This window comes from Ammospiza caudacuta, chromosome 3 (genome assembly GCF_027887145.1).
Source record: "Ammospiza caudacuta isolate bAmmCau1 chromosome 3, bAmmCau1.pri, whole genome shotgun sequence".
Classification (NCBI taxonomy): Eukaryota; Metazoa; Chordata; class Aves; order Passeriformes; family Passerellidae; genus Ammospiza; species Ammospiza caudacuta.
The window spans coordinates 40,345,517-40,362,936 of record NC_080595.1 but is presented as its reverse complement, the minus strand read 5'-3'; the positions used below and the strand labels follow the sequence as shown (position 1 = coordinate 40,362,936).

General features: G+C 39.8%; 1 protein-coding gene across 1 annotated transcript; it reads left to right on the top strand.

Moving 5' to 3' along the window:
• Positions 1-540: 540 nt before the first annotated feature.
• LOC131555933 (plasminogen-like) lies at positions 541-15,637 on the top strand. The gene is made up of 12 exons (XM_058802257.1): positions 541-600; positions 3,448-3,583; positions 4,222-4,328; positions 5,367-5,481; positions 6,520-6,683; positions 7,238-7,367; positions 7,490-7,608; positions 9,061-9,223; positions 10,079-10,209; positions 11,046-11,205; positions 12,522-12,753; positions 14,802-15,637. Exons 1-11 carry the CDS (start codon positions 552-554, stop codon positions 12,727-12,729), a joined length of 1,482 nt encoding a protein of 493 aa, XP_058658240.1. The 5' UTR covers positions 541-551; the 3' UTR covers positions 12,730-12,753; positions 14,802-15,637.
• The last annotated feature ends 1,783 nt before the right edge of the window (positions 15,638-17,420 follow it).

Sequence of the window (17,420 nt, the reverse complement as noted above, 5' to 3'; positions counted from 1 at the left end):
AACTCCAGAAAGGGCATGGGAGGGTGTTAAAAAAACAATTCTGATAAGGAGTTAGCATTCTCAGGGTCTGGTTTGGGGGACTGACTTACACAGGAGCATAAATCAGCAGCAGTTTCAATCTAAAGCAGTCCGAGTCTCTGACTGGAAATACAATTGGGACCTAAAGCTGAATACCCAGGACTATATTGAATTAAGTGTGTGGATTGTGTCTTGTTCCCATACTTTCCACCACTATGATCCTCATCTTTACCTTAACAAAGTGATGTCAAGCAATCTGAGAAAAAAAAAAAAAAAACAACAAAAACATGTCCCACAAAAGAAGAAAGTGCCTTCACATTTCCCAGTATCCAGTAGAAATTATTGAGCCTGATTTGCTAATCCATCCAATTCAAGGTTGTTTTCATAGCCACACCATGGCAGGGGGGGCACAGCACAGGAGAATGATTAACTTAATCCTCCTGCCTTGTTTGTTTGATGCTGTCTCACTCCAGTGCGAGTCAATAAAACTTTGTGCACCAACACAATTCCCAGCACATGCCATCTGGGCCAAAATGGGGATAAGCAAAGCTGCCTTTCTCTTCCTTTTCTTGCTCAGCTCAGGTAAGAGCCCTTTGCCTTCTGCTTGCCTGGTTGGGACTGGGGCCAAACACTAGCAGGCTCTGTGTGGTGAAGGTAGGTCCCTAAGTCAATGTGTCACTCCTTTCCTGGACAAGGATGGGTTTGATGGGGCCTGGCTGCTCAGAAGGAGCTGCTGTTGAGCACAGAGAGAGCTGTGGTTGCCCCAGGGTTGTGCTCATTAGCAACACCACAAGACCAGCTGCCTTGGTGTCTGCATGGGCAACTAATGGCCCCAGACAAACCTTTCCCACAGCCAGAGACAGGGCACCCTTGGGAAGCAGCCTGTCAAAGGCTTGTGCAAAACCCACAGCAGTCAGTCAGAAGTTAGCTCTAATTTCAGCAGGCTTTGGATCAAATGCTAAAGGTAAAGTTGTGTTTACTGCCAAGCATTGTTAAGCACAGTGATACTGATTTTCATCCTTTATGACAGGAGTTTTAAAGCTTTGAAATGGAATATTTAAAACCAAATTAAAAATTAACAGGCTTCTTTATATTCCAACAATTTCACATCCTCTGTTGTCAAACACAATAAAATGTTCTCCCTTGTTTTCCAGAAGGCAGTAGGTAGAAATTTACTCCCCAGTAACCTAGATCACCTTTTCCAGGAATATATCCAGAATTCTTTCTTACAGTTCCAAAAGATGATAAGTGTTCCACTGATGGTAATACATGGATTTCAAGCTTTGATGGTAATATATGGATTTCAAGCTTATCTACAAATTCTGTAAATAAATATTCCATATGTAGTATATATTTCAATCAGATTTCAATCAGCTACTGTACTCTCTTGTACTTTGAAATTTTGTATAATTTCATGGCACTTAAATGACTTTTTAAAAATACTGATAAATACATATCAGCATGGTTTTTATGAGTGTTTAATAGTTCAGGTCAGAATATCAGGGACTTAGGGTCAGAATACCAGGGACATATAATTATATGATTGCAGCAGGTTATAAAAGAAAACTGAGAAAGTGGGGGGTTTATTTGTTCATTGTTATCAGCTCCAGCTGATTTGCTCAAAAGTGATGGTCCACAACTGCCTTAAAGCAAATTTTTATGTTTTCTGGGTTAGTACTGGTCAAATATGGAATATTGACCAGTATCTTGAATATTCTGTTCAATTACCCCATGCAATATCTGGGTTTATGTATATTTTAGTTGGACTAATATACTCCCTGATGCATTTAAAATCTCTTCTATTATTTTCTTAAGTTTCCACTTTGCAGTGTTTTTCAAGCAACTAGCATCACCTTTTCTTTTTTATTATCTAAGTTTCTGCCAATCTGTGTTGACTTTTAGTTTATGCATGTCATCCAAATTCCCATGTATTCATTCTCAATCCAACTGTAATAATTTTTTTTCTTATAGTCACTGAAAAGGAATAGTATCCAAAGCAGAGCTCTTTGAAAAAATAATTTTAAGATGAGTAAATAAAGTTTGGAAAGGAGTATTTTCTTTTTCTAGTCCCTTGGAACAGTAGCCTCAGTTAAGTTAGGAAAAAAAATCAGGAAAGGAAGCACTTGTCTAGTAACTCCATCAGGAGAAATTAGCAGGCTAGGCTATTGGTGCTCTGCATAGCCCTGCTGTAACAGTAGGACTAGATATGGGAAGCCTCAGTGTCAGGGGTTTCTTAAGACATGCAGGTTTTATAGCATTGAGCCAACTCTGCAAAGGGACACAGAAAATGCCCTCGGGCAATGGACAATCTTATTTTCATTAGTGGCCAAAATATCTTTTATTTTGTGTGAATCTGTGTCATATGGAGTTAGGTGATGAATGGCCCATATGTCATGGGAGTTAGTAACACTGGAGTGATGCTGCAGTGAATTCAGCCCAAATATGAGTAAATGTAAGTGTAAATGAAAAATTCACATTACCTGTGAGCATGCTGTATAAAATTATGAACTTCCTGCATCTGTCAATAATAATCTATATTGAAAAAAATGAAATAATTAAACCATATGACCAATTAAACTCACTTGTGCAACACTGTAACCTGATGCTGGAGACGGAAATAAACTCTTGTAGAAATTAGAAACAGAAACATAGAATCTTTTTAGACATAGAAAGAAAAAAATTAATTAAGTGATAAACTCCACTGTGAGCTACAGTATTTTAGAGCTGTGTTAGAATTATTAGCAGGTAGATAATACAAATCTTATGCATATGTCACTTTCAGATCTAATAATACTAACTGATTTACTGATTTAAAATCTTGGGTTAATTTGTTGCAACAGAGATGTAGCCTGACAACTTCATTACTACATCTGCTCAACCCATTGCAATAAAACAATGGTGGGCATTGTAAAAGGCTGTATAATAACTTTGTGATTGAAGTGTCTTGCTCTAGGGCAAGACATGTTGGGACAAACAGCTAGGCAGTGACCAATGAAGCTGCAGGGATTGCACAATCCACATGACAGGTCAAAATCTCCCATCCACCTAATTCATGCTTCTCTAAAACCTTGATATGGGTATCACTTCCCTTCATCTTTCTCTGGTTGGTGTTGACACCACTTAGTCTCTCTCTCCATTCCCCCTCACTCTTGTTTCCCATTTTTTACTTTTAGCTTCAAACTCATGCATAATCAGAATTGCCTCTACATCTTTCTTCTGCCTCTTTCTTCCCACGACATGTTGCAGTCATTCAGCTGTGATTCTGTCAGGAGACAGAAATAACCTCAGAGTTTATCATCTTTTACCCAGAATTATGCAAAATAAATTGTGTCTTCACCTGTCCAAGCTACATGGAAAATGGGACTGAAATCCAGATATTATCTTAACTGCAGAATTCTCAATTGTAATGTCTGATTCCTTCCCTTCTAGTGAAAGGAGATATACTGGATGACTATTCAAGAACAGATGGTGTTTGGATACTTACTCGAAAGAAACAGTTTTATGAGACAAATGATGAAAAAGAATGCGCAGACAAATGTGAAGCAGAAAGAAATTTTACCTGCAGGTAATTTCTGTTGAATATTAAAACTGTGCCATTGTGGGTGTCTGCATATCAATGATATGTTCCTACCTTTACTCAGAACCACATCCCCATTCTGCTGCAGCTCTGCCTACAGCAGTCTCCCATGCTGTGCCTTTAGCTTGTGACTTATCTCCAGCCATAAATTAATTACCACAAGATCAAGGAAAGAGCGGATTTACAACCTACTACTCACTTTATAGTAAATATTCAAGTTCCCATTCTTATCCAACATTACATGGAGAACTGCTTGAGTGTCTCTAGCTGGGTGTTGCTTTGTTTCTCAAGAGTGCAAGATTGCTAGTTCATTGTAGGGACAGTAACTAACCTGAGCAGCTAGGATGATGTTGATAATGTTTTGCCAGTGCATTTCTAGTTCCCCACACAATAATTTATTCATGAAGTCATATATCCTGAATAAATGAGCCACTTGAGAGTAGTAGATAACCCTAACCTCTTACTTGTCTAAAATACTGAGTGCAGTATCTGAAAGATAAGAATGAATATAAGACAGTGCTAGCAAATTAATAATTTATAGAAAAATACTGATAAGTTTAATAATTTGAAATCAATATAAAATATTGCTTCCTATGTCAATATTGCTTCCTTCTCAATTTCAACAGGGCTTTCCTATTCACCAGGAAAAAGCTACAGTGTTTAACACTGGCTGAAAATGCTAAAATGACAGTGACATTTGCCAGCACAGACACAGTTCTTTATGAGAAGATAAGTATGTGTACAATAAGATGTAACATATTTACTCATCAAGTCTGTTCTAATGGCATCCTTCTTTTCTCTGCTGCAGTGCTGGAGCAAATCCCTCTATAGGGCAGAAAACTAATAGAGAATTTGGGGGCCAAACAGGAAGAAGCCACATTACTAAAAATACTGTTCAAGAGGGATCAAACACCAAGGCCTAGATCCATGGTGGTCTCCATGTGCCATTTGAACTGGGAAGTTACTTGTTGCCTTCCTCTCCGACCCAGTTATATAGTCTTCATCTCCTCTCCCCGGGTGTCAGATGTGTCTGGCTTTATTATTTAGACAGGCTAAAATAATTTAGGAGGAACCCATTTTTTCCCAGCAGATTGGTCTCCTGTCCTGGCTCTAACATTTCCATTTTATATTTTGAGGTTTGGGGAGATTCTTCTTGTGCAAACAAGAAAAGGGAAAAGGAAGGGAAAATCAAGATCACTGCCCTCAACAACTGGAAATTTTTCAGTGTCTGTTGCCAATAAAAGCACCATTGACATGATTTGCATTCTCTGTCTTGGAATCCCAATAGAACAACACCTGGGAGAGTCCGAGGCTAAGATGAATCAAAAGTTTGGGGGCCCTTATGTGACAAGTGCATTTTGATAACTATTTTCTGCTTTAAAGGGATGGCTGGGTGACACCCACACTGCAAATATGCTTATGAACAATGCCTATCCAAGAATCCCCAGCTGCTGCTGAAAGACATTCCTATTTATCCCTGTATTATGATAGTATAAGCCTGCATTATTTTGCACATCAAAAACTTGATATAGCTGTTCTCTTTACTTGATTATATAGCTTTATAACAATGCTTCAGAAATGTTTCTATTTAGATCTCTAGCAGCTGTAACTAATTTAAAATACATTATAGAATGTCTTCAGGCACAAGAGGTTCAAAACATGAGTAAAACACAGTCTATTACGTGCAGATGAGCTTCAGTTATATCTGCAGATTTTCAGCACCAATGAATGTTGTAACACCACTGAATTTACAAATTTGATTCCATTTCAGTTTACCTTATGCAGTGTAAAAGAGGGATTGGGATAGACTACAGAGGAACAGAAGCCAAGACTCAGAGGGGTATTCCATGCCAGAAGTGGGCAGAAAAAATACCCCACAAACCAAAGTATGTCCCTATTTACATTTCTTTCTGCTGTTCTGAACCTTTTCCAAGTTTCCTCATCTTCATATATATACACAGATTTATAGTACAAGTTATCAAATCCTGTTGTCAGGTGACTTTTAAAAACAAATTTATCTTTATCTGTCTTGTTACTTTTGACTCTACTGCAATGATCTGGATAAAGAAAGGATGCATTGTCAGCTAGAGAAGTTGTGTCTAAATGTGAGGTGTCTTAAGCAGATTAAATGCTCCTCTCAGCACAATGAAGATTTTTGCTATTGGTAACAGTGGGGTCAGAATTACTCTCCTCTGTATAAAGTGATATCTGTCCAACTCTAGGCTCCTCCTACCTGCCATACAGATAGTAAAAAAAAAAAAAAACATTGAGAAAAGTATCCAAGGACCAAATGGATCTGGCTAGGTAGAGTCTTCTCAGGGCCGGCTGCCATTGGGCTCACTGAAGCAAGTGGGGAAGCAGAGGTCCTGTGTCCTCTCATCTATGCTGAAGGGTTTTTTTAAAAATTATTTTGCTTTTATTCTAATTAAATACACTCGGATACTCTTGTTCAGATAATTTAAAAGTAATTTCGTCTTCTCTGGGAAGATTGCTGTAAGAAGAAGCCCAGCTTCACTTGCTTCAGATCTCTATGAGACCTAGTAGTGTTTGATGAATACTCTAGAAATACACAACTTTTAAAGCAACTCCATTAAGACAAACACATGACAGAGCCACAGGTTGCAGTGAGCTCATTAGATCAATTGGATGCACAAATTAAAGACAATAATTGTCCTTTGAGACTGTCATTGTCCTTACAGGCTGTAAGCTCACTTCTTTGTGGCAACTGGGGCTAGGGAGAAAGCTACTAATAATCGTAGTTAGGAATTATTTTTCAATTTTCATTTATGGATTACAATGGGAAATCAGTTTCTCTCATTTTTGCTCTGAATGAATAAAATTCCTTGCTAGCTGAGCAGGTTGAACTTTTCCCTTCCACACCACTAAAGTACTGGCATTAAAATAGAAATTTAATACTATTACAGTTATACACCTGAAAAACACCCCAATGCAGGGTTGGAAGAAAATTACTGCAGAAACCCTGACGCAGATGAAAATGGACCCTGGTGTTACACAACAGATCCTGCTATGAGATTTGATTACTGTGCCATCCCAGAGTGTGAGGACCAGGTCATGCACACTGGAGAAGGTATATTTACTTTTCAGAGAAGGATGTTCAAGTAGGTTATATTATTCCTGCTACTTTTTTGTGCTTTATTTCTATAGATTTTTTCAAACTAGAATTTAAATCAAGATGAACTTGAGAAGTTCTCAACAGAGAGGTTTTTTTCCTAATTGGCTTGAGTTATCAAAGTTATTTTGTAAATATGGAAGAACTAAATTTGCTGATATTGTTTGCTTTATCTTTATCGGTCTTGCTACATTTTACTCTACTGGCAGAGAACTGCAGAGATCTGGATAAGGACTATTATTGCTCTTACAGCAATAATTTATTTAATTGTAACAAGGGTAAAGTGCTGTGTGACACACTGAACTCCCCTTGCTAACAGTACATACAGATACATGACAAATTGCTCCCTGCAAGTGAAACATACTCCTGAAGCATTATTAATTTGGCCAGGCTGTAATGCGCAGCTTTCTGAATTCCCTTCATTGTTAGCTGGAGCAAACCCTACTCATCCTTTCAGCATAATCCTCCATGAATAGGCTGGGGTGTTCCTTGCTACTTTTCCTTCTGCCTAGGACCTCAGGGGGAGTGCATGCAGTGTAACGGCGAGGATTACCGCGGAGAAGCTTCCAGAACAGAGTCTGGACTGGAGTGCCAGCACTGGGATGTGCAAGAGCCTCATATGCATGGATTTATCCTGAAACAGTGAGTGACACTCAGCACCAAATTCATTCCCACAGAGCCTGGGAGAGCCTGCCTGCAGACAGCCTCATTGCTGCACGTGGCTGTTGCTGCCTCCCAAGTTTCTCTCCATTTTCAATGTACAGCTATCCAGAGAAGGATCTGAAGATGAATTATTGCCGCAATCCTGATGGTGAACTTCGGCCCTGGTGTTTCACTACCAACCCGAATAAACGCTGGGAATATTGCAACATTCCTCGGTGCGGTGAGTCTGATTTCCTGAGATCACTCCACAGGGTAGCTCATTAAAATTATGCAAGGAGGGGAAAGAAAAGAAACCACAGTTCTGAGTAACCTACAGATATCTCTGTGAATCAGGGAAAGTGCACATTAATAAGCAGAATCACTCATTAAACTTCTATTACGTAAAATCATGTATGGTCAGTGAGGATGAAGGTGTCACAAAGTGAAATATGGCCAAAGATGTTATGGGAAACCTTAATTTGTCTTTAACCATTTTACTTTTCAACTTACCTGGGAGGCAGGACATTAAGGTTAAATCAGGTGGTGGTTTACTGCTGATCTGCTAACGCACAGAAATCATCTAAATTACCATGTGGCTATACTGTGATATTTTACCTGGGTCTGATCTGCACAGCCAGTGCTGCCTTTTTCCTAGCAAGGCATGAATCCTGAGAAACAGGTTCATGCCTCAGGAGAAAAATCTGGCCTATCAGTGAGCTAGCTTAATCCATTAAGTTGAGCACACTAAATCTGGATATTTCCAAGGCACTGAATAAAGGGGTAACATTCCCTATTGTAGAAGTGGATTGCACTTTGAGAAAAAACAATTATAAGTGTGGTTTTTCTCTCTAGAGATTGTTTTCTTATATATCTGCATTTGCCAGTGCTCTAAGCAGTGGTGTGTGTTTGCTAGATGTGGTTCTCTTAGCATGCTCAATTACTGATGGCAGAATAACTATTTATAGACTTTTGTATGATAAATTGTGACAATTACCATAGCATTTCCATCCTGCACTTAAAACTTTAAGTTTAAAGAACCTTTTAGGGTCACACTCATGTCCTTGAGGAATTCTGTATATTGTAAGGATGTGCTGTAGGTTAATTTTCCATTTGCCCTCTGCAGGTTCTACGCCTCTGATCATTACTCTTGTTTTCTTTGCTGTTCCCCACATGGCAGACCATTTCACTTTCTTTTTTTCACTATTCCTTCTGTACCTCTTCCCCAGTTCACTGACTCCAGAGGTTCAACTCTGAAGGCTGCTCTGCTTTCTCTCACAATTTCTTCTTGGTCCTTTCTGCCCTTCCACACTACCTGTGTGTATTGTATTGAGTACTGTATTATTATAATACAATACTCAATAAAACTCCATCTCACTTGGGTTTACAAGACTACTCTGCCTTTCCTGCTCTGCTCTCAGGGGACAGTAGGCACAGAGTCTGGCTCAACCCAGCCAAGTTATTTACTGGCTGCTGTAAAAGGGCAGACACAGGACATCCATCTGGCAGTCTGGAGGCCCATAAAAATGTCCTCCTTGATTTTTACATGGCTTTTAACCAGTGTAACCTCTGCTGAAATAAAAAAACTACATCTTCAACATTACAGAAACAAAGGTATTCATATATTTTTGAAAGCATTACTTAACAGTATTTTCCTCCCCTTCCCTTTTCTTTTTTTTCTCTTTTCCTGTTACAGCTACACCCCCACCAGTCTCTGGCCTAGACTCCCAGTGTCTTTCAGGGAGAGGAGAAGACTATCGAGGAAGGATAGCCATCACCGAGTCGGGAAATGCCTGCCAACACTGGAACACGCAGTTTCCTCACAAGCATGGCTGGGTTCCTGACAGATACCCCTGCAAGTATGCTGAGCCTCATCATTTTAACAAATACCAAAGAACAGTTGTTCCCTATCAATCCACATGCAGAGGCAAGAGGAGGACAGGTTTTCCAGATTTATGCTGTTAAATTGTAATTCTCACTGTTTGTCAGTGTTCATAACTTCTGTTCAGGTCTTGCTCTTCATATTTTTTCTGCCTCTCTGTTTATTCTCATGTATTTTTCTCACTTGTCTCCTTCACATCCCACAGCATAACTATAGTTAGTTCACTAATTTTATGTTAAAAATCCTTTGGCTGTGTTTTGGCACATCTTCAATGCATTACTCTTCTGAAGAGTGATACTCCAAGGACAGCATACTCCCATACCTTGTGCTCCAAGGTCAGAGGAGCTGGGTCTGCAGAGCATTACTGATGTGCAGGAATAGCTGGGACTGGCCTGGTTTATAGCTCTGTAGTTTGATCCTGCAAGTTTTCCTAGGGAGCTGGAACCCTGTCCGCTCTCACGGGGCAGAAAGCAGCGTGCATCAGTTCTCCTATGTACACATTCCAGCCTTGCCGGGCTCTTACTGTAATCTCAGGGATATCAGTGCCTTGTGTTTTGAAGTCAGCTCTCACTGCTGCATCGTGACCTCAACAACAAGAGCAGAAAGTGTAGGCATTAGAAAAGTTTTTCCTATATCTTCAGCATTCAGACTGTGAAGTTGAAGACCACTGATTAGTCCCAAAGGAGTGATGCACGGGTTAATCAATCTCCAAAAGGAATAAATACACCACTGAGCTGAATTCTGCATGCAGTAGTTGTTAATAGTCATGCACACAACTCTTCTGGATTTCTGTGACTGGTTTAAAGTCTGTGTTCCTGTTTCTTGTTTTAAGGGGCTTAGAGGAAAACTACTGTAGAAACCCTGATGGAGAGAAGAAGCCTTGGTGCTACACCACCAACAGCAATATTAGATGGGAATATTGCACAATTCCTCCCTGTGACAGAACAGAAGAAGGGATTGCTGGTATGAATAGTGGACTGTAATTGAGATAAGGACTTCAAACTAGTGAAAGATTCATTGTTTCATATTATAAATGTGCTTAATTTTTTTTTTCAGTCACTTTGTCACTCTTGATGTTTGTCTGCCTGGCATGTTGCAAAATCTGCCAAATATTAAATTTTGAGTGGTTAGGAAAATACAGTGAAAGATACAAATCACAAGCTGAACTCAATAGAAGAATTACAAGATGAAAGATATTTATGTTTTTATATTACTTTCTTCCCAAAGGTAGGCCAATTATAGCAAATTCATTGAAAAATAAAAAGGTTTAAAGGGATGAAAAATTGCTAAACAAAATTAACTCCTAGTTTTGGAAGTTAGCCACAAATGAGAGGATAAGAGCTTCCAATGTAATTAAAAATCACATTGAAACATTCATTCATTTAAGCACAAAATTAACAAGAAAGTCTTAGCACAATCAAAAGGATAATAGAGAGACTGAAGTTTAACATAATGTCTGTTTGAGAAATATCATGGACAAAATCACCAGTATCTAATCTTTGAGGATTTTGCATGAGAACTTTCTTATCTTTAATTCTGACATGTTCACTTATGCCAAGATGAAACTGGTGAACCCTTCACTAAAAAACATCTGACATAAGATGTTAAAACTGTGAAAGGTTAAAACTGTGAAAGTTTTCTCAGCCCTTCTGCTGCAGGTGTGATGACTTCACTGGATACTGTCTGCATAAACGAGTCGTTCATTTTTGTCATCCTGTGTGTTTGAGGCTTTCTTGTGCCTGCTCAGTAAGAACATTAAAATCACGATGCCAAAGACTAGTTTCTGTTGTTTGCTGCAGATGTGCCTGTACAAGCTCCCCTAACAGAGGAGTGCTACCGAGGCAAAGGGCAGAGTTATCGTGGCACAGCTTCAGTCACTGTATCAGGGAAGAAGTGCCAGGCCTGGAGCTCCATGTTCCCACACAGGCACATAAAAACCCCGGAGAAATTCCCGGACGCGTACGTTTATCTCACCTTTTCTCGCTTTCTCTGGCAATAACTGCTGCTGGTTGTATTATCTTTGCACAGCTATGCTTTAAAACACTGCTAGGGAAAATATCGATCAAAGTGAACTTTTCTAATGTACAGAAATGTTTTCTGTTAGTCTCGTTTGTAAGAATTGTGTTTTCTTGTTACCTAAATTCTGAGTAAAATACAGCTGTGTCCCTTACTCTTAAATATGATCTGCAACCAACACTAGGAGACTTGCATCCAGAGACAAGGCATCTACTGAAATATGTGTTTCGTTTATGAATTTGAAACTTGCTGTTGTGGCCTCTCTAATGATTTAATCTGGGCAGGACACAGCATTTATGATACAAAACACACAGTCAGATACGTCATGCTCAGAAATGCCAACTGAGTGTTCTTTGCCATTGGAATTGGGCACCCAGAATTCTGTGCACTGAAATTTCCCCTTGAGTTATCTTCTTCAGATTAACAAAACTGTACCAGGAATGACTGGAGCAGTGACAAGCTAACCAAAATCACTCATGTGCCAGTTTTTAGTAAGGGCAGGAGAGCAAAAGGATTACAGGAGCAATTGTGAGGAAAATGTGGAATTCATGTGTTCTGTCATATTCAGAGAAAAAGCACTTCAGTTATTTTTTATTCTGAGACCATGCTGTGATTTAGGAGGGGGAAGTACTACAACTCTGCAAATTATTGAAAAGAGAAATTCTACTTGCCCATGCCCCACCCAGCACAGACATGGGATTCCTCTCACTGAAGTCAGTAGAGGACTACCCCGTTCAATAGAAATGGGGTTTGGGGCTGTAAGGGGGGATCAATTGCATAAGCATTTGTTTGCCATTCTTCTGAATATGAGAAGGAACCTTTTAACATTTAAAATTTTTTTGAAAAGCCTAAGTTCCCCATAATAGTATGAATTTTCTTGCATATTTATTACTAATTCACACATTCTGACAATTTTGTATGCTCACATACACCTACTTGTAAATTTTTTTTAAATTGCCATGTGGGGTAATTATTTAGGTACTAGTACATTGAAATATTACAACCAGATATAAGCCAGTAGTTGAATTGTTTCCTTATTCATAAATACATTCAGGATTCCAATGCACATGGGAAATACAACTCTTCACTAGCATCACAGCCACAGATGTTCTTGCTGGTAATAGGATATCTGACCAAAAGTAAAACCAATAAAACTATTATTTGTACATAGTAGATGTACATAGTACATTCTTTAGTCAAGATATTCCTGTGCTTACTATCAGTCTTGTGCAGCATGACTGTTGACTTTATTTGTGCAGGGATTTGAGGGAAAACTATTGTAGAAACCCAGATGGTGACAGCAGCCCGTGGTGTTTCACCACTGACCCCAACACGATATGGGAGTACTGCAATCTCAAGAGGTGTGATGATCATGCACAAGAGCCTGCACCAAATGCCTCCCCTGGAATGATGGAACAAAACACTGGCTGGACTACACCCACCACATCTGGTAACAGCTGGCTATAACCATCACCTCCTGCAGTGCCTATGGTAAATAGCAACCTATCAAAATTATTCTTGAGTCTCATGGTTTAACCACAGCCAGAAACTAAGTACCGTGCAGCTGCTCACTCATTCCCCCATCCCTTCTTTCGTGGGGAGGATAATTTTTTAAAAAGTAAGATTCATGAGATAAGAATGGTTTAATAATTGAAACAAAATTATGTACAATAACTATAATAATAATAGCAGCAATAATAATAGTAATAATTGTAATGAAAACACAAGAGAGAGACAAAACCCAAAGAACAAAAGGGATGCACAATACAATTGCTGACCAATGCCCAGCCTGTCCCTGAGCAGCAATTAGTGGCTCCATCCAGTGCATGTAATGCTCAAGCATGTTGTTCTATGGGATGGAACATCCCTGTGGCCAGGCCAGGTCAGCTGTCCTGGCCATGCTTCTGCCCAACTTCTTGTGCACCTCCTCACTGGCAGAGAAGGGGAAACTGAAAAGTCCTTGAGTTAGAGTAAGCACTACTTAGTAACAACCAAAATATCAGTGTGTTGTAATTGTTATTCTGATATTAAACCTAAAACAGGGCACTCTACCAGCTACTAAGAAGAAAATTAACTCTATCTAAGCCAAAACCAGGACACTGACTAGGCTTGCAATGTAACAATTACATCCCTCCTGCAGCTCCCTGATCTGTACTGCTGCATTTTGCAGCAAGTGCTTTGTATATCTCCTGTAGCCTATGTCTTTTTACAGTGCATTCTGAAGGAATTCACCTTTTTCATTTAGGTGAACAAGAGGAAAAAAGACATTTCTCTAGCTGTGTGCTATTGAAATATGTGACTCTTATTATCATAAGAATTTTGCTTGTGTTGTGCTTTATGCTTTTAGAAGGGTGACCTTAGCTTGTATTGTTCAAAGGCAGATTAGTTTTGCAAAATTAGATAAATGAGGTTTTGCTATGTCCTGTTTTGTTACTTCCTTAATTAACAGCTCACATTGGTCAAAGGTGGCAGGGTTGAACAAAAGACACATTTCTAAATTGAGTTGAGTGCTCTTCTTACATGCAGCAGAAAAGAAGTACCTGTAGCAAAGTCCTTGTTAGCAAAAGTTGCTCCTTCAGTCTAATGGGCTGCAGAAATATGCTTCTCTCATGGAAGTGCTTACTGATACCAATTTAGCAAAAATCTTGAAGACTTTCCAGATATTTGCAATATGTTATAGAAAATGTTTAGCCTGAAGTTCCTTGATATCAATATATAATCACCCTGAATTTATGAATGGAAGTGTTAAAAATCATTAATTTTGTGGTGCATTTACTTTGGGAAGCATGGATAACTGTAGGGTAAGAATAATCTAACTTTGACTATAAGCAGGTAAATGCATATAATTTGGACTTTCAAGGCTCAGAAATAGTTTCAGAAGCTCAATGTTTCTGCATGAAGCCTAAGAACTGAGGTATACACAGCATTTTTTCCTTAACTCACACAGTCAACCAGAAAAGCAAGAAAATTGTGTAAGGTAATATCTTACTCATATTAGCCCAGTGTTGTGAATATCCCACTCACCTGAAGCAAAGCTTGTAATATACTGAATATACTGTATATATACTGTAATATACTGACTTAGAGACTGTGGGCAGTGTGTTCATTGGTAGAGTCAAAAATCATCAGACACAGGTATTCATATCCTGCTATGCCTGCCTTTTAAGGAATTCAAAGCATTAAAACAGTTAAATTATTTTTGTCCAGATCAAGTAGATCAGGGATGTGGAAAATTAGGAAAGTTCCAATTTTTTGCGTGTAATTTATGTCACAGTGATCTGGGGATATACTCACACCCATGACTGGTGGATCTTCAGACCAAGAGCATGGCCTGGATGCTTAGAGACAAGGGGTTTTTCACTCCCAATTATTTTATTCCAGCAGGTCTAATAAAACACTTTCTCTCTCTGCAGTCCTGGTGTCAGTCACATTTTAAAGCCTTTGGAGCTACAATATTATTCCTGCCAGTGTTTTGCTGTTTGCATGCCTAGTGTCCCCATTACTAGAGAAGTTACTTCATATTTTCTTTTCCTCCCTAGGCTGAAGTTGGAGGATCTCTGGTGTGCCAAGAGAATAAATTTGTCCAGTATGGAGTCACCCCTTGGGGACTGGACTGTACACAGCCATCAAAGCCTGGTTTTGCCCAAATTCCTGGTTTTGTTTCTTGAATCAAGAATGCAGTAGCTTCCCACTGAATCTGGATGCAGGCTTATTTTTCTGGAAAGCAGTCCCTGTGTCAGAAACAATATTCCAAGTATGGTTTTATGACTAGTTTTAAAAAGTATGTAATAATTCATAGGAATCCTCAATAAATACCACTACTGGCTGAGTGTAAGCAGCTATTGCAAAGCAGTAGCCAAGCTGACAATTGTTACTGTCTGTCAGAGTGTCCCTGTTGTACCTGTGTGATTCAACATGGTTGCATGTGACAGCAGCTGTAAGGCTCCTACTTCACCCCTGTTACACCCCAAATACTTAATCCAGGAATTAAATTGAAGGTTCTTTACACTAGTTGGCACAAAGAGAAATCCCAACCAGATACTCTCAAGAGGTGAAAAATCACACAAGAGCTTATTGGCAAAAACATAGAAAATAAAGGGACTTTGGCAAAAGGATTAAATACGACACCATATTCACTTATCATAGCATTACTTAGTATTAATTTAGTACTTAGCATTTACTTAGCCCATTTCACCTAGAAACTTTTAAACCTATGAGATCTTATATTACTCACAAAGTTCCATGAAAAGAGAATTAGGATAAAAAAGAGAGACAGAGAAAGACAGAAAGACGGGAGAGATTTAGAAGAACTCACATAGAGTTACCACCTCCTAGGATTCCATTGTGGGTGAGATAGGAACTCCAGGAAGCTGGCAGGGTCCAGACCATGTGCTGGCCCTGTGCTCCATCTATTAAGCCTCCATGGATCTTTCTCCTAAGGAGAGACTTCCAGTCACTTGGCCAGTCAGGGGCTGGGTTAGCACCACACCCCCATGTCAGTGATTGATTGATTGATTGATTGACAGCTCTGCCAGGGCTGAGGGGGGCTGGGGGCAGGGCAGGGCACCACCTCACCTAGCAGCACATAAGCAAGCATTTGAAGCATCCCAAAAAGTGGCTGAGGACACTAAACTTACCCAGCCTCTGACAAGGATCCTGTGGCTCAAGACATGGCACTGGGACCTTTCCTCTTTCGGTCTCATCAGGGTCCCATCTAGAGACAGAGGAGAAAGGAAAGCATATTGAAACTCATATAATGGGCAATTGCTATACCAGTAAAACCTAATTAACATCTTTTTATGCAGTTCTTTTCCCCCCCACCATCTCATGAGTCCTAAAATCACAGGATAATGAGGCTCCAGGGGGTGAGTTCATGCAGCAGTCTTTTAGCACCTAAAGAAATCCAGCAGATCATCTGTGATTCCCTGTGCTCCTGGAGGCATCACTTTCCTACTTTGAGGTTTAATTCTCTAACATTAGATAATTCACACATCTACTTGTGATACTTGTTGGACTTGTAAGCCGAGTTCCAAAACAAGCTTGGCAAATTCAATTTAGGCCCCCTTGCCTTTTGGTCTCCACAATCTTACATGTCCAGCTATCCCTACAACAAACCAATACACGTGTCCCAGATCACCACCGTTATCCCTCCCACCAAGCAGGTTTCAGGGAGATTCCCAGAACCTGTACTCAGGGAGAGAGAAAAGGTCAGTGGACATCATGGGAAATGACATACAGTACAATTCTACTACTGAAATGATCTGGATTGCCTCAGGGGTGAGAGTTAAAGAGAAAATAAAACTCATTCATGCCAACCTCCTCAGCATGTCATTTTCAGGGTCATGATTTCAGACTATAAGCCTTTTCAACTTAACCAATCCCTTCAGTGGTTCTCCAACTTAAATCTTTCTTTTAATCCTTCCCTGTCTACAGCTGGAAAGAATCAGGAGCTGGGTTAGTATGGCCTCCAGTGAGTGATTGATTGATTGATTGATGGATTGATTGACAGCTCAGCCAAGCTGGGGGTCTGGGGGTGGCACACTGTCTCACCAGAAGCAAGACCTGACCCATCCTCAACCACACGTGCACCAGCACTGGTTTGAGACACTCAGCTCATCCAGCCTCTGACAGCCACCCCATATCTCAGTACAACAGACTGGAACCACCACACTGGGACCTTTCCTCTCCTGCTCCCATCTAGTAGATGGAGAGGAAGGGAAAGAAGAAGAAAGCATGCAGAAACTCCTGTAAGGGGCAGCTGCTATTCATAAATCTAATTAATATCCCTTTATGAAGTTCATTCCCTCCAGCAGCTCTTGAGTCCAAAAACTGCAGGACAATCAGGCTCTGGGGGGCAAATGCATGCAGCAATCTTTCAGCACCCAAGGAGTCAAGCAGATCATCCATGATTTCCAGTGTATTCTTGGAGGCAACACTTTCCTTGTGTGAAGTTTAACATCATCTAATATTAGATAATTTACACAACTATTTTTGATACTTGAACTTGTAAGCTGGGGTAGGTTCTGAGAGATTTTTTTTGTCTGGGGCCCGATCTCTACATTTTGGAACAAATAACAATAATTTGGGAGAAGGCCAACAGGGTATCAGCTCCTTCTTGGGCACTGTTAGGAAGCCCACCACTTCCCACACACTCCCAG